This window comes from Solanum pennellii, chromosome 1 (genome assembly GCF_001406875.1).
Source record: "Solanum pennellii chromosome 1, SPENNV200".
NCBI classification, from domain to species: domain Eukaryota; kingdom Viridiplantae; phylum Streptophyta; class Magnoliopsida; order Solanales; family Solanaceae; genus Solanum; species Solanum pennellii.
In genome coordinates this window covers 101745476-101770343 of record NC_028637.1, presented here as the reverse complement: position 1 = coordinate 101770343, position 24868 = coordinate 101745476, and the positions used below count along the sequence as shown (strand labels likewise).

The 24868-nt window shown below is 30.1% G+C and overlaps 2 protein-coding genes and 1 pseudogene across 2 annotated transcripts; all 3 read left to right on the top strand.

Annotated features, from left to right (window-relative positions):
• Positions 1-307: 307 nt before the first annotated feature.
• LOC107002915 lies at positions 308-1832 on the top strand. Its single transcript, XM_015201126.2, has one exon. It carries the CDS (start codon positions 589-591, stop codon positions 1060-1062), a length of 474 nt encoding a protein of 157 aa, XP_015056612.1. The 5' UTR covers positions 308-588; the 3' UTR covers positions 1063-1832.
• LOC107025764 lies at positions 1452-7084 on the top strand (annotated as a pseudogene).
• A 2891-nt stretch (positions 7085-9975) lies between these two features.
• On the top strand, positions 9976-10672 carry LOC107027402. Its single transcript, XM_015228577.2, has one exon. It carries the CDS (start codon positions 10159-10161, stop codon positions 10498-10500), a length of 342 nt encoding a protein of 113 aa, XP_015084063.1. The 5' UTR covers positions 9976-10158; the 3' UTR covers positions 10501-10672.
• Positions 10673-24868: the final 14196 nt, after the last annotated feature.

Here is a 24868-nt window from a genome sequence, read left to right as displayed (position 1 = left end):
AGTTTTCAAAATCCCTAAAAAGGAAAAAGAGAAAATTAAAAAAAGAAAACTTTATGTGTGAGCAACACGTGGCACCAGCATGTAGCTAGAGAAATCTATCATGATTAAACTTCTTCTATAAGCCTATCAAGTGGACAGAAATCTACGAACGAACAATAAAATTATTTTTATATGATTTATAAATTTTAAATTATTGAACTAATAATGTATAATTTTGTGAACTAGACGATTTATGAGCCTATTAAGTATCAAAGAACTAATGTCCGTCAATAAAAATTGTTAAACACGTAATGAATGTGGTCCAGTTGTCAAGTAGTTAAAGGGTTACCCGTGAGCGAACCCGACAATTTTGGCGTCAATTGCCATATCCTGCAACTCCCTTTTCTCTCTCTCTCTGCCTGTTTCTTGTTTCTTTCAATTCAATTCAAATTCTCACGGCTTTTGTTTCTCTACTCTTCGTCATCCACTATCTGCAGAACTGCACTCACAGTTACTTTCGTCATATTCCAATATACTACAGGTCCTCCACATTCATGATTGTGGTCCTATTTTTTTCTATAATTTCTTTGATTTAACTTTTATATTTTTATGTCTGTTTCCACCAACAATCAACCCAGTTCTGTTGATGGCGAAGGCGGTGGGGGAAGCGGCGGCGAAGATGATGCTGTAGGTGGTAGTCGGTGTAAAGAGACGGATGATTCAGAAGGAGAAGGTGATAACAATAAGGATTGTAGAAAGAATAAGGGGAAAAGGGTGACTTGTTTTCGGTTTAGAAAGGTTAAAAGTACGTTGTTGAGGAGGAAAAGAAAAGGGGTTTCTGGAAATTCCGAGGGAAGAAGGGAAGGAAGTGGCGGAGGAAGAGGGTGTTACTTGTGCTTGAAGAGACCGCTTACTTCGGATTCAGGTGGTGAGTCACAAACGAGTGATCCTAATAGCCCCAATTTTACTTATGAGATGCTAAGAGTTTTGATTGAGAAGAATGATTTTTATTCTAATGAATGCAATCCCCATTTAGATGTAGAATCTAAGCCCTGCTATAATCAAGATGATAAAGATAAATGAATTGTGATTAAATGAAAAGGAGAATTTTTGGATGATAATACGATTTGTTTCCTTGTGCTGCATTCTGGGTGAGTGTAGAATTCAGTGGCTTCGAAATGCCAATATTTTGTGCAATAGAGTGAGAATAATTAATCATGGCCTAGTAGTTCTTGGTTTGTATTGAGTCATTGAGCAGTCAAAACACTGTATTTGAACTCCGAGGCTCAAGGGGGTGAAATAATTCTGTAGTTTTAGTTTGTGTTTATTGTGTCTGGTGTATGATTCTCAATTTGGAGAGTTGAAAATCATTTCTATCAGATTGAGAGCATAGCTATTAGAATTTGGAATAGCAATCCGAAGGAAAGTTACGTTTCTGGGTAATTTTTTTTTGACTTCGGGAGAATTTTCCTATGTGGATAAATTTTCAGAAAGTGGGCACGTGTTGGATTTATATTTGAAAAAGATCGAGGCGAAGCCAGAGAAACTGTCCATCCAATTGCTATGTGGTGGATGGCAACTCGAGTACGAGGTATAGAACTTGTTTCAATGAAACTATTCTTTATGCAAATGAATCAGATTTTGCGGTGATCACCTCTTGTAGCAACCATAATCTTGTAATTCTACTTCAATAGTGCTCAGCATTTAGTTCTTAGAGCCATAATTTGTAAAGAAGTACCGGCCACAGTTCACATTGTATATGTAGGTGGAAATATTGCATATCTATGAATCATGTAATTACTTTTGATGTAAAGCTTTACTTTGAGAAATTTTGCCAGTTTTCTGTCATGTTATATCTTCTTTTGGGTTCTTGACTAGATGTCAATGATGGAACATTTTTGAACTTGATAAAACACCATGGTGGATCATGGTGAAGCCAAACATTAGAGCAATATGGCCTTATGGTGAAACAGATGGATCATAAAAGCCCCATGCTATCAAAGTTCGTTGTGTTATAGCTGTAACTTAATATGATAACTAGTGTACCTAAGGTTCGTTGTGTTACTATGACTTATATAAGACAGAATTCTGAACAACTCGTGTTGGGACCTTGGAGTGAAAAGAGCTATTTTTCTTTTCACACTTCACGGGACCATTGTTTCCTCAAAAAAGATTTAGAATTTACATTTTCACTCTGTAACTTACATTCTTAAGGATGGTGATGTTGTAGAAGAATCTGTCAGAACACTTTGTACATGTCTTCCTCTCTGTGTTTTGGTATCAGTGTATAAATTTGATGAATGGTCGGTCACTGAACTGGCCTTTGCTTCACAACCTTATTTAACACCATGCTTTGTATGTTTAAAGCAACAACTTTATTGTGCTTGGTATAATTAGAACTTTAAGCAATCCGATATTCAGTGTCATAAAATTGATGGATAACATAAGTGATTGTACTTTAACTTTGGCCGAAGGCATTGCTAGGAGAGGATACCAGAAATAAGAATGTGTAGAAGGTAAGCGTTTGCTTAAAAGACATTTTCAAAATTTTTTTGAAGTGGTTTGAATGTGGGATTATCTGGGTATGTTGTTGTTTTGAACGTGTTTTTCAATGAAAAGTTCTTCTACTAACAAAATATTCTCATATTTTCAAGAAACTAGAAGTATTTAGACAAGGTTATTTTGCACAGTCTTTTTCCTTCAAAAAGCTTTTTATTAAAAGCTATCCAAACTGCTCGTAGTTACCTAATTTAGCTCTGTGTCGGTATAAAGTTGACCAATGAACCCCATTATATTTAAAATTATGTAGGTCATTTCATACTGTCATTTGGTTAATATTAGATGAAACTTAAAAGAGTAGTCATCCCGCTGGATGTGGATCGTCCATACGTTCTGATAAAGACTAAATAGTATAGTAGGTGAGTTAAATCTGGAAAAGCCGAACAACTAGTGTTGAAGATGTGGAAACTTTGTGGTATTTGTTAAATTGTAGTAGAAGGAAATATATTTTGAGCTGGGGGCATATCGGAAATAGCGCCTCTCTACCCACAAAGTTAGAGGTAAGCTCTGCATACAACCTATTCTTCCCAGACCCCACTTGTGAGATCAGACTGGTTATGCTGTTTTTCTAGAAGGAAATATGTGCATGGTAGGATCTCAAATTCATCAACACTTAGTGCTATTAAGTTTCATAGATCTGTGTCCACTAAGGGAGTGAATAATTTTGTGAGTGTTCCTAAATGTAGTTCAGTATCTGATTGTGTTGCTTAATGTGCACTTATACTATCATCAGTGTCCGTCGACTAATAAATAAAACCACAGCACCAAGAGTGTTTTTGAAATGGTGGTTATCTTATTTTTGAAATGGGAATGATGGTTACTCTTTATTTAAATAAAGTCCCAGTACCTAGAGTATGCTTTTTTATAATTGTTGTTTCAGATAGTACAAACTAAAGGTAAACTGTCGATGCCACATGCATTGAATGTACCCCAACAGGTAATAAATATTAAAGCTATGAATCTTTATGGATCTTAAAGTCAGACATATAATCTGGATATTATGGTGTTTGACTTTTCAATAATATGAGAGTGCAATGTTTTTCCTATATGACCTTAACAAATATAGTTTTTGAACTAGCTTGACTGTGAGTTGCATATTTCATTGTGCTATACTTTTCGTTAAGTTCCACGTTAATGTTTAAAATTCTACTTTTCTCCTCTGACAGTTTTATGCATTAACGTCATTCTTGTCTCTCATCCTTAATGAGAGAGCCATCCATTTCAATTCCATTCATGAAATGTAAGTACTGTTCAAGTTTGTATTTCTTGGCTTAATGCATATTTTTCTTCTTGATGTTATTATAATATGACTGCCCATTGTTGCTCCATGGAATGGTGCCCCTGCCTTTTCTCTCTGTTTTCTGAACTTTTGTGACAAGTAGCTATCATGAATACTGATGGGATAATTGTAGTCATGAATCGGCTCTATGATGTGGAGAAACATGTATTTGTTCTTAACTTAACGAGATCCTCTTTCTATGACCGAGTTTCTACGTGTTGACTTTTTAAATCTTTGCAGCACACATAGATGAGTAATAGTTAAAAGTTCTGTGAGTTAAACAAGATTGTTGTACGTCAAAAACTCAATTACATAAACACACACTTTCAACTATTCTACTGGATATATGCTACCTCTCACAAGTACCAAGTAACTCCGTTTGCAAGGTTAGGCAGGTCGGAAGAAATCACCTTGTATCTTTTGTCTGCTAAAATTTGATCCACGGTCTTCAAGGTTTCCACTCTCATCACTGAAACCTTTGTGCTTTAGGTGCAACGGGTCAAAAAATCTACTTTTTTAATCCTATGTATGTAGAATGCAACTGGTTGTCACTATTAAGTTTGACTACATGCTCAAATGTTGAGCCTACGGTGCATTATACTTTGAAATATGGATATGCATCCTCAGGCCCAGTTGCTTGACTTTTATAATGGCTGTTTGCGCTGTAAAGCCTTTGTAAAAATACTGAACGATATTTGAAAATCCAAATCGAATTGATTGCACAATGTTTTATCTTTTTTAAGCTGAAGAAGACATTCACTTTATGCTTTGTTCATCCACACTATTTTCTGATATGGCACTCATACATCCAAGATTTATTTGAGCTGTCAAGTTAATTACCCAACTTGTAGACTGCTACCGATATATGAAGTCAACAAAAATCAAGAAGCTTGATGAGTCTTAAACCTAAAACCTTGAAGAATGTAAGGGAAAGCCTTCAAATTTGTCAAAACAACGTAAGATTTGTTGAAAGATGCTGATATGTTAAATAATTATGACTTGGAAGAGGTCATCTGCTCGAACAGAAGATCGACTTAAATATCCAGACCTTGTGAGCCAGACTTCTCTGGATGCCTGCTAAGTGTCCATTTCATGAAACTTTTGAGGGAGAAGGTCTCTTAGCTGAATTCTATAGCCAAATTGGTGTCTGATGACCTGCTGCTTTCCTCCGCTTCCTTTGGATGGGTAAGTTGTGCTTATGCATGAAGCCACTTCTATTTAGTCAATGAAGAGCTATTCCATTGAAAATTCTCCAGCGTGAACTATTTCTAAAAAAAAATATTTATTACTCACGGGTCTATGTAAGAAACTTGTTTCTCTGGTTTTTGTGATTGAATGCACTGTATTTCTACTCTTGAATTTGAGATGACTCCTTAAATTTCAATTGAATTAGAGATTCCCTTGATAACTATGACCAAACTATCTTCCCCTTGTTTTACATTTCAATTATGTAGGTCTCCATGTTGTGATGTTGTTGATTCATTTACATGACTGGACTTTAATTCTCTTGTTTATTTATTTGAAATGTATTTCTGATAATGTTAAAGCAATGCAGGCGCTTTATCCGAAGGTGCAAGCAGGGGTGTTTGCAGTTTGTGATTCTCAAGCCCATATTAGTGCTCGTTACAATCATACTATATGTAGAAGGAAAATATGAGGACGGAAATTTCAGTCCAAGCCAGTCATACCTCTACCTCACAATTATATATACTATATCTTACTCAATGTCACTTTATGCATTGTCTTTGTTTTACGTGGCATGCAAAGATCTGCTCCGTCCATTTAATCCAGTTCCTAAGTTCATCATCATAAAATCCGTCGTATTCCTTGCGTATTGGCAGGTAACTCCCCAGATTTGCTCAGTTACATGTTATTTTCTCACTTTGCTTTTGAGTAAGCAAAATATTATTCAGTTTTTGACTGCTGAACACTCTTTGGTTTCACCAAATCCGGCATATTAGCTTAATTCTGTTGTTACTTACTACCATATCAACAACAATAATGATATTATTTCCGCTGTCCTGTTTTCCGTGGCACACTTTTCTTTTAGTATGTACCCGAAAACTGATTATTTGCACTTTTTGGAAACTATTTGATCTTACCATCTCCATTTCACCCTCAAAGATACTACTTTTTGGGACTGACCCACTTCAGTTTTTTCTCCTTTCAGAAGTTTTACTGAAATCACAGAATTGATTGGCTTTTGTTGCATCTATTACAATTAACTGTGTAGATTGATGTTACTAGGTATTATAATTTTTCTTTCTAACTTCCTCTGCCAGGGTGTTCTGGTGTTTCTTGCTGCAAAGTCGGAGCTTATCAAAGATACCGAGGAAGCTGCTGAATTTCAGAATTTTATAATTTGTATTGAGATGCTTATTGCAGCTTTTGCTCATTTTTATGCATTCCCATACAAGGAATACGCTGGCGCAAATATTGGTCCTCCTGTTGGTTTTACTGCTAGCCTTGGACATGTCCTTATGCTCAATAACTTTTACCATGACACAGTTCACCAGGTAAGACAGACACTTGCTCATTATCACTTGTGCTGTATGTGTACTCCACATGTGTTGTAACAAATTCTATTTTTTGTTTCCATGAGTGCAGTTTGCTCCTACTTATCACGATTATGTTCTTTATAATCATGGTGATGCTGAAGAAGGGGGTGCAACAAAGTACAGGGCAAGGACTTTTCTCCTAACTGGCCCAGAGATGGATACTGTTAGGAAAAACAAGCACATAATGGGAACAAACAGGAAGATGTACAATTATCTACTCTCTCCCCATCTGCTAATAACAACAATCCTCAAAATCCTGTTGCAGGCCAACAAACAGGAAAATCGGAGGCATTGAACTACTCTTTGCTTATGGATGTATCAACTAATGTTTCAGCACCCTATGACTTATCACTGATTGACGTATAGATATTTCAACTTATCCATCTAAGGTACCTGCAGCCAATCCTGGGTGAAGGTGATGCTATTGAATTTTCAACCATGTGTGGATTCATTTTGTTTGGGAATTAGATATGGCCAGCGTCACACGTGACCTGAGTATGTTGCCGTGAAGCTCACAGTTGTAACTTTAGTTTGTAAATGTAGGCAAAGCTAGTTTCTACCTTGTACTTTTGATTGTGTGTTCCCATTTCCATATGTAGTGTAAATAGAGAAACCTCAGTTGTGTTACACTTGGATAAATTTAACACAAGCTCATCATATTTTCATAAATTCTCAATAAAATAAAGAAGTGGAATTGTGATTGATCTAACCATTCAATTCGACTAAAATGTTTACCTCACCAAATTTAAGTAGTATTTGTTTTGATTAAAAGCAGGTTATCATGGGATTATAGTATAGAATATATTGTTAGGTAATATCAGAACCAGACACATGTTATGTTATATCAGAATAATGTCTATAGACGTAACTAATATATACCACAGGCCATATACTTGGTTGCAGAAATGTAGCCACCTCTTTTATGTTGTATTTTAATAATATTTGTGCCAAACACGGCTTATATGTATACATTCACATTGAATTAAGCATATTGCTTTTTATGGTGGGAAAAGAAAGAACAACAAAGTGGGAAGAAGAAGATTGGTATCTTCATGTTGTGATACACACAGCATTTTCCTTTTTTGTCTGACCAACAATTTCATGCCACGACTTTTAGTAGGCTAATTGAACCTCAAAACTGTCTTTTTTTTTTAATTTATTAATTGACGAACAAACAATTATTCAAAGGATTTGTGTATATACATTATCTTTGGGGAAAAAAAAGTAAGATAGAAGATAGAAGTACTGTAGCAGGAGAACAGCCTATGGAAGTATTTTATGCAGTTGTACATGAAAATAAGCTTGCTTTTTGGTTGAACAAAAGATTGAAAAACTACTAGTTGAACAAATTATAATAATGATTATCCCTACTCGTGATTGTTCAATTAATTAGTCGTCTCTTGCAATATTAAAATTCATATTAATCAATGCATGAATCAAGATATCTTCTTTTTACTACTTTTTAATCGCAAACAATCGTATGATTCACGCCTAAAGGAAACCAGCTCCCTTTTAATTATTTGAGATCTCAACATTCTTATATTATAATATTATTAGTTTTTAATTACAATTAGCTCAATTGCTTGCTTCATGTTTAGATTTGAAGACTCATATTCAGGCTATTGTGACCATTTGGTTATTAAAGTGATAACAGTAGTTTATTCTATGAATTTTAAATGACCAAACAAACTTATGTGATTTTGATGTAACAAATATAATAATTTAGTTTTGCTGTAAACGCTTGTAGTGAAAGACATACACAAATGTAAGGGATTGGTTACACCTATTCTAATTAATAAAATCTGAATTTTATCTTTATCCAAACTCTCTTTCTTAAATTTTTTATTTTTTGTTTTGCAAGAAACATATGAATTCAATGGGTTTAAGGAATCCATTTTGTTCCTTAAGATTAGTCTATCCTAACAATAATTGGATTACCTAAACCTCTATGACCATATAATTTACAATTCATGACTTAGGTAAAACACATTTTGAGTTTATTCCGCACGTTAAGTGAATTTTCAATATAAGTGAATTTTCAAATAACTATTATATTTTTTTAATCATAAATTTATTCTGAAAAGTGAAAGAGCAAGTATTAATTCAAGTAAATAAATAAAATAAAATAGCGACTTAATTAGGAAGACTTTGTGTAACAAAATATAAATAGTATAAAAAATATCGTGTGCCATTCTCAAAATGCATGCTTGAATTAAATGATGAAAATTAAATGGGAGAATATCCTATATCATGCTTTCATTACTCTTGCAATAAATCAAAACAAAGGAAAATATATTCTCAAAATTTTATATAGTAATATTTATTTTCCAAAAAATACAAAATAAAGTAAGTCAAAAGTAACTGACGTGACTCGTGAGTGAGTTATGCCACGTCTCGAATAGAAAAAAAACAGATCCTAACTGTTTAAATTTGCCTAACATGCAAACACATTTAAAAAAAAAAAAAAAGGGTCACGTGATTTTCTCTCTCAAACTTCTTTTAATTTCCCACAATACCCTCAATTGGCACGTGACCTCCTTAAAAACAGTATGCAAAAAGTTAAAAAGGATATTAATTTGATACAATTTTCTCTTAATAGAGCACGCAAAGTGTTGATTCTGATAGCTAAAATTTGAATACATTTTTTTAATGCGATAACTGATAAGCATAATTTTCTCGAAAGACCACACATATTAAGAATAACGATTTAAAATGAATTTAAAATATAAAAAAATATATGCAAAAAAAAATAAAATTGAAGTGACTTAATACAAAGAGTAGTAAATTTAGCTATCCCTCTTATCAAGAGTAATCAACTATTCCATATTAGCATTTTCTCTCTTCTTTTTTATTATGGCTATAAGTGATAGACTTTGTTTACGCACTCAATAGTTTAAAGGTTGATTTTAGTAAAATTAGTGTTCAAATTTTAGTGGAAAAAAATCAAAAGATATTTTGTCTATCTAAATTTTGATGAATAAAATTACTTTTTATATTTTAATTTATTTGTCTGATAAAATTGAATAAGATTTATAAATCTAATGATTATAAAACTAAATATATGTTGAATATGTCAAAAATGTTCTTTTATTTATGGTGACAGGTAAAATATTAGAATTAAAAAGTTAAAAAAAAAATTCATTTGAAATAGACCATGATTGTTTGACTGAACTTATAATTTAAAGCTTTTTAAGCTATAAGTTATATAACACAAAAAATTCAACTTATTTAAACCAAGAAAAATAAAAATTTAACTTATAAGTTTTCATATATTTTTGTTAAATTAGCTTTAAAATAAATAGTTAAAAACACTTTCTATTTTTTACAAATATTTCAAAGTAAATTAAAAGTTATTTTAGGTTAAAAACATCTAAAATAGGTCAATTAATACATGCCTGAAATAAAAATTAGGACAAGATTAGAAATTCTATTTTTCACCGATAACTTTTTTTTTTTAAAAAAATAAAGGTATAAAAAGTTTTTTTATAAAAAAAAAGGTCAAAGAAGCATGGAAAAAGTAAAAAATAAGAAAAAAATGTGGAGTTGCTATAAAATGAAGCACATCATTACGACGGCGTTATGGTCCTTAAAGCAAACATTAATAGATTGCAGAACAGAGCATGACCTAAAATTAAAAAAAAAAAAACAGAGCATTCAGACTGTAACCAACCCCTCTCTTCCCTAAATTCACGACCATTATATATCACCATTACCCTTATTTCTTCCTCCCCACTACACAATTTCTCTTTCTCTCTCAGCCTATATATATATATATGTATATGTATGGATCATAATATGGCTGTAAAACACATGTCTTATGGGGCAGTGAACATGTTCAGAACAGAAACAGGGTACACAGATATAGAAAAAAGACAGCTTTTCTTGAGAAGCTATCAATTCAGCAGGAAGAAGAGTGTGAGTGAAAGGATTAAGAAATCTTTCTTTAGAGTCAAAAGGGTGATATGGGTAAAGCTTAGATCAGCAAGAAAAATCAAGAAATTGGTTTGGTTGAGGCTCAAATATGGTATATTTGGGTATAGAAGACGAAGGTTTTTTCGTCGAATTCAAAATTCAACTTACTATAATACTAGTACTACTGGATGGTCATCTTCTTGTTTCTGGTAGGATTATCAACTTTTGTTAATTAAGTTATTTTAATTTAGGATTTAATTATGTAATTGGGTTGTGTTTTTATTAACTCTACTATGAACATGCCCAAATCTTGAACTTATTTCTTTAGTTACTTTTAACGTATGTATACATATTTTTTAGTATATGATTAACAACTTCATCAGTTCTCTTGTTATTTTTAAATTTCAGTGTTGAATTCAGACGTTAAAATCAGATGAATGGATGTGTTAGTATAATAATATGAGGAGTCCATAGGTAGATTTTTCGAAATTGAAACTTGAAAATTTGAGTTTCGATGTTGATTTTTAAAATTTAAAGTTCCGTGTGTGGAAGTCCCAAAACTGGTTCAAATTTCATGTCCGAACAAATATTTAAACATAAATTTATAAAATCGGAGCTTAATTCTTGTGTACATGTTATGCTCAGTAGCAGTTGGTTAGATAATACCATTAATTAAAGCAAAACAACTTGAAAGAAAGTAGGTAAAGAATGAGAAAGAATCTGAAATCTATTAAAATGCCTTATACTTTAGGACCACAAAAAATAAATGTCAAGTGGTACCAATTTTTTTTGTGGTTTGTAGGTAATCTCTTGATAAATCAACATTAATAAAGTTCCTTTTTTTTTTTGGTTGATATCACATAATTTTGAATGGGAAGTTTGTAAATTAGGCTGTACATAAGGTATGCATTTTGAATATATGCAGTTAAGGTTATTGTTTGCCATAAAAATCAGGTTGTAGTGATTATTTAGTCATGCATGGAATGTCATTATGCGGAATTGTTTAAGTCAATAATTAATTGTTAAAATCTGAAGAATCAAGAAAAGATTGATGCCAACTGTTAGGTTTTGTGTATTAATTACTCTTGGAAGTTTGCACATGAATCTAGGCTTTTTCTAAACGTTTTTTTGTAAATTTTTTAGTCTAATTTTAGGGAAAGCTGCCATAGTTGAAGCCAAAAAGGAGACATTAATCACACAACCCCAGCTTCTTTTATGTGACTTTTTCCACTTGGGAAGTTGAGAAAAGAGGAAAACAAGATACATGCATATTTGAAAAGAACTTTCTTAAGAAAAATTAGGTCTCAAATTTAAACACCATTGGGTTTATGGAAAGTAAAATAGTACAACTAGTATACAATGTTGAACAAGGTAGGTAGGAACAAATAAACTAGCATGGTAAACAATTTAACATATAGAGACAAAAGATGTTGGGTAATTATATTATTTTCATAGTTTTGGTAGAAAAAATAATCATATACTTGTATTGATATCGACTAGATAATAAATATCTGATGAAATAATATGAGTGAAAAATTGACTCGAATACTATAGCTATTTCAAAAGGTGTAGGAGCATGTAATTTGTAAGGACAATTAATGAGGTGGTGTCATTTGTCTATATTTAGCTTCTTCTTTTTTTCATCCAAATTGCGTGTGCTGAATTTGTTGCTTTTACTTCTACTTTATAGTTTTGACCAAATTAAACATATTTGCGTGACTTTAGGTTGGATATGGTATTGAAATATTTAAAAAACTCCATCGCAATTCAACCATCTTACCTCATCTTATTAAGGGTTGATTTGACCAGTACCTAAGACGATAAGAAATCCAATATTAGGGTAAATTGTTGTTTTTTTAAAAAAAAATTAATAGTAACTGAGTTTTTAATTTATTTACTTGTGTTTAATACATAAGTAAAAAAATATTATTCTAAAATCATTTGTTAGACAAATAAGATGAGGGTTTGGTGAATAAGTTTGACGACTCAGTAACAATACGTAAATAAATTTCATGTCTGATATATCTGATCTAGAGCAATATATATCAAAAGGCTCGAAGAAGGATAGGGGTTGGGTGATATGGGCTATGGGTTTGGGGTGAAGATGTGATAAGTTGGAGGGCAGAGAGAAAGCAATTAATGTGTTATGCCATTTGAGAAACCTTTTTTTTTTCTACTGATTTGATTCGATATTATTTTATTCATTTTTTAAAAACTCAATCTTTTAGAGGAAATATTTTTTAAAATATTTGACTAACTTGGAAAAAGAAATATTTTTTCACAAACCGTTAATTTAGTTTTGTACAACAGTGATACGAAGTTGTTAAATGTTACTTTTCACACTTTAAAATTGGTATAACCACACGATTAGTCTGACTTACGTTTATCTCGTGTATCAAACAATTACTGCGAAAACTCGATATTACAATTGCCAAGCAAATAGTGATTCTTTTGTAGTTTTAATTTAAAATTTTTAAAAAAACAATTTTTTTGTTATTTATTACTCTCTTTGTCTCTATTTATTTGTCCATATTTTCTTTTATATGTGTCCCTATTTACTTATCTATTTTAACAAATCAAGAAATAACAACAATTTTTTTCTTAGTATGTCCTTATTTAATTCTAGAAAATTTCTAGTAAAGCATGCCTTTTGAAATCAGAAAATACATTTATTATATTTGGGGAGTTGCATAATCGGATAAAATTGTAACCAACTTATGATAATAATTGGTGCCTTAATATGTGTGCCACTTTTAAAGTGGACAACTAAATAGAAACAGAGAGAGTATTATACTCTCAATTCTAGGCGAACTCAAGATTTGAAAATTTTGGTTCAAATCTTGGTCTAGATCTCTAGCTTTTACCAATTGCACAAGGACACTTCTATGTATTTTATGGGTGTACTATTGACTAAATTCGAATTTCTATCAGTTTTTCAAAATAGATATACATATATACATATTATTTTTTTGGAAGTTAGCGGGTTCACGTGCACCCCCTCCTGCTCTCAATTAATTACTTTGAAAAAAGTAGAACTTTTTGAAAAACTTAAATTTTTAATTCATCAATTTCATAATTAACAGGGATAAAATGATAAATGTACTAAGACAATTATTATTTTCTTAATATGTATGTCAACTAAAGATGGACAAATAATTAGGAATAGAAAATATATGATTGATCTTTTAGCAGATCAACTTGAACTAAATCGGAACTTCTACCACTCTTTAGATTACAATTATTTAGTATAAGTAAATTGTACATGTAATTATCATTCATACACATGACTTTATATATCGTAAGGTTTGACCTATCTCAATTATAACTAGTAGTACTTATTAATTATTTACTTAAAGGCTAAGATCATAGACTTTTATAGCTTAAACCAAACCTTTTCACGTACAAAATCTTGAGGGGACTTTAATGTTGACATTCTCGTGTCAAATTTTCCATTGTGTTACATGACAATTATTTTCATATTTTCTATTTCTATATTACTATAGTAGCTATACATGGCCTGCAGCCAGCAATTAAATTTTTTAATCAGACAGTGGTTTGGTTCAAGGGATCGATTTGATTATTATGTGATTAAATTAAGACAAGTGACGTGAGACGAATAAGAAAGATTGCTTATTAGTCATTAGTCTGAATCCAGTGTGATCTTTCCACATTTTAGGTCCTTTACGTGAAAAATTGATTACTAGTATTAAATATAGACTCACGTCACTAGCTCTTACCTTTATTTCCAAAGTTAATCAAATAATTAATCACGTAAAATTGACGTTTGGCATATATTACTTATTTTTGTATAGCTATTTGTTGTTGTGTATTCGTTGACTTTACTAATCCAAATTCATGCTGCATAAGCCTTATTAAAGAAAAAAACATTTCGTACCATGAGTTTTTCCTTCCTTAAAGATCAAACTCCTAAACGTTTGGTTTAAGAATTAAGGGTGAAGGAAGTAGTGTTGATGAAAAATTGAATCAAAATTCAAAAATCAAATCAATGTAAAATCCTACGTATTATCATGTATGGTGGGGTTGTTGTTTAAACTGTGGGAAATCTAGCTCCGTCACAAAATATATACTCCCTCCGTTTAAAACGAATGACCTCCTTTCCTTTTTAGTCTATTTAAAAAAGAATGACCTCTTTCTTTCTTTTTTTTATAGCAACTTTTCACGTGGCATGTTTAAGACCACAAGATTAAAATACAATTTTGTACATTTGACATAACTTTAATTTAGGACTACATGATCAAAAGTCTTCTTTATTTTTTTAAACTCCGAGTCAAGTTAAATTAAACTATTCTTTATGAAACGGAGGAAGTAATAAAATTGTTGTTTAATCTACGAAAAAGTGAAAATTATCATGTCTCATAATTGAATTTCTTGTATATAATATGTAATTGTTCGATACTTCCAAATCATATATGGAAATGTGAAATGTTGTATCCTTAGCACTAGTAGACTGAACGGATTCAATTATACTTCGTGTGATATTTTTCTTGAAAAAATATTAAATAAAAAATAACTTTATTTAGTTTTAGAGATTTCATCATTCATCAACACTCTTTGTGATTGAACTTTCAAATTTAAATAAAAAAGAGTCTTATCAAAGTCGATCGAATCCTCTACCCTGAGCTAAGGATGTTGTTTTATGTATTTAATATATTGTTTCATTTTTAATTTCTCTTTTTTTATCTGGTCTCTAAAAAAATATTATTATCATTTTATGATTAATTTTAACTTTTCATATCGAAGATTTAAAACTATAAAATCTAAATATTATTAATTTTTAATTTAATCATCATTTTTATTTTTTCAATCAGTATATCAATTCAAAACGATACAAACAAATTAAAACATACGAATAGAGTAATTTCATTTGGTCAACATGTTGAAATAAGATGTTCTAAAAGAAAGAAGATACTTTAAGAGCAGAAGTATCTTTTTTTTTTTTTTTATCATAAGAGATGAGTGAGCAGTCCATGTGACTATAGTATGACAAGGATCAAATTCATTAATCATTCAAATTTAATACAGCTGGTATAGACTTTAACAAAATGCAGGCATGCAGTCTCAAATGACTTATTGTACAATACTAGTATTATTTTATTATTTATTTAGAGCTCTCAATAATCAATCATCTAACCATAGACACGTATTCATTCTTTAATTAATCACAATTTTTATTCCTAAACTTCAATTATCTTAATCTGACGATAGATTACCAATTAGCTATAATAATAGAGCAAACTCTCCTAATATAAAAGAGTTTCGGATAAATCATTCAATTTCGAAAAATGATATAGATTAGATGGTAACCATAATATATTTATTAAAAGACCAAGATTTTATCTACCAGATTGCATGGTACAGGGTGTAACTTTGACCAAATATAGCTATTATATAGAGTATTCTATAGTATTTATATTAATCAAACTAAACTAGTTGACTAAAAAAAAAATTTGAAGGCATAGAAACTACTCTACACTAGCTAGGTTTAATTAAGCAGCGTTATATTGTACATTATGGACAAGGACAGTGTAAAAACTTAATTGAGTTGTATTTGTTTTCTTGTGGTCAAAGTTGTGTTAATTAAAAACCTGTAATTAACTAGCTGTAATACAGAGTTAAAGCTTTTGCCTATAACCTACCAGGGAAAATAGGAGGAAAATGGCGTTTTGACTGTGTGAAAAATATTGTCAATTACGTTAGCCAAAAGCTAGCTGCATGTCCTTTTTCTTTTTTACTTCAATAAATTAATTAAAAAAAGAGTATAACGACTGGTCATTTTAAAGCAAAATAAAAGTCTATGGATAAATATTGGACTTATTTGTCAAAGAGTACGGTGACATCCAAAATTGTGACGAGAATATCTTAGATGATCATTTAACTAAATATAGTATTTAAAGTTATTTTCTTTATATTAGTATAACTAAATTATTTAATTTTTGGTGTTTCACCTATAAAGTCAATTTTCAGTTCGATGATTTTTTCATTAAATTTGTTGATACATATAGAATTTTTTCAACTTAAAAGAAAAAAGAAATAAAAAGATATCTATTTAAATTATTGACTTGCTCTAATTTTTTGGGTGCAAATATTATATTGACCAAGACACTGTCATTTCTACTATCAAAAACTTGAAGCAGCAGGATGAGCTAAAGTCAGGCCAAACTCAAACCTCAATGACTAGCAAAAAGTAATAGCTCGTTTTACCAAATAAATTTTGAAATTTACCTATCGAGCTTTAATTCTTAGGGTTCATTTAGTAGAATTACAAGGATTAGTTACCAGAGAAATTATGTATTATTTTTATGTATATATTAGTTATATATGATTTAGTTATTTTAATTTATATCTGGCTTAAAGTATATAAATTCTTTCATAACTTATACTTATATTAAATATAGAGACTTTTGTTATACCAATCAAACACCTTACTAATTTTATAATTTTATACACACATTCTAACCAGCCACAAATTAAAAGCGATATTACTTAATCTAATACTTGCATTAACTCACCTCTAAATCAACTACCAAACAACCATTTAATGACCTTTTAATCTCTACTTTGTATTTATAATTTAGACCTGAAATTACATTATTAGTCTTAACTAGAAGTGAATCGCTTAAACTAATCAACATTTAGAATTAAAATGTAGATGTCTTATCAAATTTAGACTGATTAGCTCCTTGACCAATCTCTGTCTATACACTGAAACTTACCAAACTAAACTCTGTCATATACATTTTTTTTAAAAAAAGGACTAAATCTTTGTCTTGTTCTGAATATAAAGCTGCTAAAATTCCACATCTTCCAAACAAATCATTGGCAGTCTAATTAATTTTTTTTTTGAAATTTAGCAGATTAATCATTGCACATGACAATGATATTCCATTCATTTCATCTGCTATTCACACTACCAAATGAAACAAACAAAAACTCTGTAAGAGTGACTATGCAGACCATTGAGCTGTTATGTTAGTTTAAAACTTGAAATCCATTGTGCTACCCATGTGTCTAAATCAATACAAGAGCATCTTTTCTTATTTATATATAAATGCAGCTTACTTAGTACTTATACATTGCTCTGTTCTAAAAAGCTCTGTTCTTTTATGTTAAATTTCTATATCTTTGAAGTTATACAAAGATCAAGATTCTCCATGTGCTAACTAATAGCGCGCATTACTTCTCTTTTTTTTCCCTATAAATACTCTGTTAGTTTTTGTATAGACTAAGAGCTAATTTCGAAAGATGGGGTTTCAAGGAAGATATGAGAGACTTGTTGAAGAGAGGGTAATTGTAATAAGGCCAAGAAGGTGTTGGCTTATCAAGAAAATGAATGGAAGATTTAGAGGTTTCAAGTTATCAAAATCTAGAAAGTTGAATTGGAAGTCATTTTCTTCTTTTGTAATATTGCCAAAGAGGGTTGCTAGGATTTATGGGGAGATGGTGAAAAGAATGAAGAATATGGAAGATGTGTGTCCTGCTTTTGTATTGTCTTGTCAATGGGGACTCCCTGTCCTGTCTCATTCCCCTGTAAAATCTCCAAAGAATTTCTTTTGATAGGGATATTAAACCCTAATTTTAATCACAAGAGCTTTAATGAAGAGTTCATTTGGAAACTATACGTTTAAAGTTATTATATACTATCATCATATTATACTTTACAGCACGTAATATATCTTATTTTCAAGATTATAAATTTCATCAAGAATCTTCAATGAAGATTTGGATGTTAACACTGTCCTCTATTTTGTTCTCGAGTAAATGATGATAGCGGTTCACGTCTCATCCGTCGAGTTCTCTGAACTGAGAGAGCACGATAAGTAGTGGATTATGCAAGTTGTCTCAGGCTTAACCATCAACTTCTCAACTGTGGCGGACGCAGAAGGATAAAACTAATGGAGTATCAAGCGAAAACCCGTCAAAAAATTACATGGTATATAATAGAGGTCAAACGTTGGTTTAATAAATATATGTGCTAGTATTGACACCTTTTGACAGAAATTAAACGTTTAGTATGGTAGTTAAGATATTGTGAAAATTCATTATTATAATTTTTACAACAACTATTGACAGTCTTAAATGACAATCCTGACTCCGCTACTAGCCAATAGACAATGGATAAATGTGATACACAATTCTCAATATATATAACGAAGAGATGAAGGTTCGTTAGTAAATCCAGAACTGTGGAATGAATTTTAAACTTCAACGCCCCGTTCTACCTGAGATTGTTTTTTTCTCTCTTTCTTTTCCCATGAGTTGGAACTTAAAATGATCCAATTGGATTTTTCAAAAACTAAGTTTATTGGGCTTTTACATGAATAATTGAGATGAGTCGAGTGACAAAGTGATTGTGAGGCCATTTTCTAGTGTTCCCAATTTCTTTGTCAAAGTTAAATTAGAAGAAATGATTTTGAAAGGGATCATAAATGACACTTCTCACTTGGCCCATGTTGTCTTCCTGCTCCCTCCATTTTTCATTATTTAAATTTTCCTCCTCCCTCTGTAGATATGGAAAGGGGAACATAGTAGCATAGCAGTATGAACAATGGACCTCTATAATTATTATGCCACTTATTTCATGGTATCAAATATGCCCCAGTTTTGAGTGTTGTTGGACATTTTTCTGACTGCTGCATATGGTTTTAAGTAATTAAATATTTGAATGGAATGGAATGGAATTTGTGTAGTTGATTGATTACTTAATTGCTATTACATGATTTCATGTATTGGAAAATCAATTATCTCTATGCTTTTGGAGAATATTTGATTAAAGAAAAAGCTTGTGGCGAAGTTAAAAGTTTTGTTTGAAGATGAACTCTATACAACAATAGTTTGATAATGTTTAGAATTTTATTAACTGATTTGCAGAAATACATATTCATCCGTATTCCAACAATCCATTTGATGTTCAAATAACATTTCTCTTATCTCAAAATCTATAGTATTATATACGCGGCCAAGAAAGAAAAAGATTAGAATGTTAAAAATCGAATCCACATCTATTATGCGTAAACTCTCAGCAGTAACATTTATCTGAAAATTGAAAACATCATAAGCGAAAATAGTACTAGTATTTACATATACTGTCTTCTGTGTTTTCACAATATTAATGAGTGCAGCAGGCAATTTACAAATTTAAGATCATGTATACACACTAATGTACACCGTTAAAGTACCCATCGACTTAGAAACAATAGCTTTAGACTAAACAAATTCAGGATCTAAAGTCAGTGAATTCAGAATTAATGTAAACTTATTACAGTTTATGCGTACATTTTAATTTGTTTGCATATGCATAAATAACTCGATTAAAAATCAACCGGTCCAATTGAATTTCAGAGAACCCGACCTAGCTCCATGGTTGAGCTTGACTATTAATTGATCATCAAAACACAGGAATACTAATCTTAATATCTAGGAAGACCATTTAACGCACCTTTGGTAGCCAAACCAGTCATGAACAGAACATAACATTCTTTCAGACTAAATTTATGCGAAAAAATACGACCTTTCTTGACTTTGAGCTGAATCTTCTTCACTAATTGCTTGCTCATAGTATTCGTCTTCGTTAACTTAACATTTTCTTCAGAGATTTCTGGCTCTTCTTTAATCGTTTCGAGTTTCATCTTCAGTATCTCTTCAATATCCACTACTGGTTGAGTCTTGAAGTTCTTTGATGATCTGCTTGTACATGATGGCACCACCCACCACATTTTTCTTGATCCTTTTCTCATCAATTCTTTTCTAAACTCAAATATGATGAATTTTAAGTGATTTTTTCTCTTTATATGATGAAGGAAAAGGAACTAGACCAGAAGGTGGTCAAGTTTTTTTATTAGTTGAAAAAGTAGCCAGAAGGCAAAAACAGGGGACCAGTTCAAATTTCAATAACTAATGTTTACTGGCTTGGTTATCTTTACAACTAGGTGTGATCATAACAGTGGGTTCTTTAACACATTAACCTCAAAAATATTAGTTTTTCTTTAGTGACAATGTTTAATTATATATAACCATCAGACAAAGATGATGGGCAGAGTCCCACCGCGGTGATCCGGATAATTCCGGCAAACTTTTAAGGTTGGATTAGATCTAAAATTCTTTTTTTATCCTAACATAGCTCGTCCAAATTCATGTTTCCCGATTTTAGACACTTGTATTAAATATCTCATGCATTAGACATCCAACCCTAGACATGAGGGGGTGAGTTTGGACAAAATCCTCTAATGAAATAGTCTAAGTTCGAAATCTTTCTAATTAACCTTTAAAAAAAAGAATAACTTGCTCTATTGATTATTTTTTTTAATATTGTCGATGTATTTTAAGTTATTGACACAAATTAGCCTATTTGCTTTTTTTTAATTAAACTGAGACAAAATCATGTTGCATTACTTATGTCTCAACGTATTATTGCTACTTTTCCTTTTCTAAAGTTAATTTAATTTAATGTCTTATCTACAGTCCAAAATGGAAGTATACGTCAAATTTAGAAAACTAATGTCTATTTGAAGATGTCAAGACAAAACACACGGAAACAAATTAATTTTCTCTAACATATATATATATATACTGAACTTCTTTTATAATTGTAGTACATTGATTACAAACTTATATTTCAATAAAACTTGGAGTGTTAGGTATTGAAGCCACCAAACCTGAATAAAAAATATAATGTTTCGTGCATTATATTTTAATTTTTAAAATTATGACTAGCTTCAACTTCGTCCAATATTATTAAGACTTGGTAATTCGTTGAATCTATCCAACAATATAATATTTGTAAAGTATTTATATTTTGAATTGTACCGATTTGAGTGTTGAGAAAGACACTTTCTAAAATCAGCGTTAGAGTGGCTAATTAGTTTTTTTTGTTTTGTTAACCAAGTCCACCACTAAATTGTCAACGTCAAGTTCTACAATATCTTTTATTACAATGATCTCTTTAATCAGAGGAATTTTTACAAATGACCTTTACCTTTTTGAGGTCTGTAATAATTCTCAAAATATTAGTAAGAATTGGAACACGATTACAGCTTTATGATTGTAATAACAATACTCAGACTATCGAATTATGAGGGAGATACTGAACTTACAAGTAATCAAAGGATTGAGACAAAAACGAAATGAGAAACTCAGACCATAGAATGAAACAATTTGCATAAGAGTATTTTCCATGAAATGTAGTGGGCTGCTTCGCTATAACTGGTCTTGGCCCTACAACCAAAACCCAAACAAAAACTAGAGTTAAAAGCCAATTTTGTCATGATTTGTTGATATAAATAGCGAAAATTACGTGGAATGGCAAACATCTCTAAGTAATTAGCCAATAAGGGTATAGTTTAATTTATTTACTCTCAATAACTATAATTTTATTTTTTTTGCCATAATTAATGGGACCCACCACCTCTTTGTATACCCAACCATAAAAGAATTTTTTATCTTTTTATATATAATTTTATCAAATCAATTTTATCGCCTCTATACTCATTCCATATCTTTCTCCTAAAATCACTCCTATTTTGAATTTTGAATTTTGGAAAATTTCACGATATTCCTGTTGTCTTACTTTTATTAATCCAATTTTTTTTAATTTTTTTCCTTCATCAACATAATTATATATGTATTATGTTTCTTAATTTTGTTCATATTTTTTTTTTAAAAAAAAATCTTTCTTTCTTATCAGTTTAAAGTTCTTCAAATGAGAATAAAGGATTCATCTCTATATATGAGGATTACCAGAGGTATGTCATTGCATGTCAATATTGTTGATAATCCACCTTCGTTTTCAATTGGGTTATCTCAGAATTTTGAGGTTAATATAGGGTATATGACAAAACATAAACAAGTTTAAGTTGAACAATATCTTAAATAGAGATTCAAGAAAAAAATGATCCAATGACAATTCAGAAAGTCATCATCAACGCGAAATCTAGCGGCATTAAGATTGTTGAAAGTTGAATCAAGATAAAAGTCAGAAACATAAATTCCGACGAGATTGGATCTATCTTATCAAAACTGGACAGAACTAGACAAATCTAAAAAATATCAGGTTGTGTAATTTATATACAAAGTACTAAAGTTATGTATATAGTGGGTTGTGTATTAAGGTAATATATACAAAGTATCATGAGACAATTGTTATTTGTATACAAATATCTAATTTTGTATAAAGAAATTTGTTAATCATTGTATTATACATATATAAAATTATTGTATATTATACAAATTCCTCGATATATACAAAAAATTATGAGCATGATAAAATATTATATATATAAACATGTACACACTAAATACACAAACATATTTCAAACTTACCATATATACAGTTGACAAATGAATATTATACAATCATTTTTAACCATTAATTTTTTAAAATAACATGAAATTACATATGCACATATACAAATATAATCCATATACCAAAGTATTGTATATTATACAAATCCGTAGATATATACTATAAAAAATGAACATAATAAAATATTGTATACAAATCGACTACAGAAAATAATTAAGAACAAATACAACACACTTTTTTTTTAAAAAAAAAAAACATGATGGTCATATATACAATTTTCATATTATGATTATCGCATATACATTTAATGGTACATAATAAATTACACATGAAATTTTATAAAAAATTATTTACAATTTCTCAAATATATACAATATAATTAATGTATATGTATACAAATAAAATCATTAACGTCTAAGTGTTTCATACGACTTATTTTTAAACAAAATTGAGAAAATATTTGATTTTAAATGGTTAACTTAAATAATGAGATTGTGTAAATGTTTGTTACCTTGTTTAATGATATTGTTAAAATATTAAATAAATTAAAAATAAAAAAATATTTTATACAAATTAAAAGATACATAACAAATTAAACTATACCCATAAAATATAATTATATAAATACGCCCATATAATAATGTTATTTAATAAATTATGTTTGTTATATATGAAATATACCATATAACTATGGCCCAGCAATCATTATCCGACCCATCTAACTTAGCAAGGGTCCACCGCTTTCGAGTCCATATGGACCCATACCTACCAAATCAGTTTTGCTCTATTATTTAATTACTCCCGTTACCACTTTTGTATAAATTATAATAATATTTAAATAAAGAAAAAATAAATCAAACTTTGCATGGAATATTCAGCAATTGTTTTCAACTAATAATTATAATCATAGTGGATCATAATTTTCTTTCCATCAAAATAAAATAAATCAATGCCCTAAAAGTTACTTAAGTTGCTCTTAAAAATTTGGCAACTTAATTATGCGGATTGATGGATAAGTTTAAAAGCAAATGAATTTCATGTGTGGTTCCTTCAATTGGGGAAAAAAGAAAAAAAGGGATTGAATTGGCATTGAACATTTTTTTTAACAACATAAAAAAGTAAGCAAAAAGGAAATTTACCAATGTTTGGTTAATTTCTAGTCTAATCAAATTTAATATTGATTTGATTAATAAGAACACTTTATCATATGTTAAGGTATTCTGCTGAAATAAATCGTTGTATAAACATCCATATAATTTGTTGGCAAGTTTAAAAGTTTAGTAATGTATAAAAATTAAAATTATTATTAAACAAAATGTTTTGGGGAATTTGCTTAGGTCTACGGACACATTTTATTAAATAAAATATTAATTGGAATTTTCTTTAGATCTAGAGATAAGTTTTTTCGATGTTATTTAGAAATAAGCTGAAATGGATAAGTTGACTTGACCCATTTAAGTAATTCAACTTAATAAATCTAAATTGAAGAAATGGAGATTTAACAATTACGTTTTTGTTTTATTGTTATTACTTCTGCATGTTTTTATTTACCCAAAATTTATTGAATGGTTTTGGCCCCTTTTAAGCTGCATTTCTTAACATAAAGGCTCATATTAATTTTTGTGTATAAATAAAAATCTTTACAATATGTAGTGTTCTAGTTGAGTGTAGATTTCTAATCGTTTTCTCATTGCAAAAGCAGCTCATCAAGTATAGGTGGGATTAATATATTCTATGGATTAACTATCCAGTTGATTAACAAATTATTTCAAATCAAATATGGAATTGTTTAATTCTACTTTCTATATGGGGTACTAAAATGTGGATAAAATAATTATGTGATTAGTTAATATTTCAAATTAAATATTAAAATAAAATTAATCTCAAATTTTAATATGATATTATCCGTATTCGATTTATAAAACTCAATAGTATAATGTTGAATAAGGAGTATTATTAATAAATATTGAAATTAATATTACAAATATTAGTTATAGTATATTGAAATTATTTCTTAGTTATGATTCAGTTTGAAGTGATAAAAATAACATGCTATTAGAATTGTTTGTACTTCAAAGGTTGTTTATCTTTAACCATAAAAATGTATTTTTCTTTCAAAAGTGCACTAAAAAAAAGATATTTTGGGTTTTGAGTAAAAGCATTATTTTGAGAAAAAATAATTTAATAATTGACCAAATTTTATGAAAGTGCTTCATGTGTTTTTTCAAAAAATACATTAGCTTCTGCTGTCGTCCAAAATTC

Excerpts from the sequence above, each read along its gene's own strand:
- LOC107002915 (XM_015201126.2), top strand. The coding sequence starts at position 589 with ATGTCTGTTTCCACCAACAATCAACCCAGTTCTGTTGATGGCGAAGGC.
- LOC107027402 (XM_015228577.2), top strand. The coding sequence starts at position 10,159 with ATGGATCATAATATGGCTGTAAAACACATGTCTTATGGGGCAGTGAAC.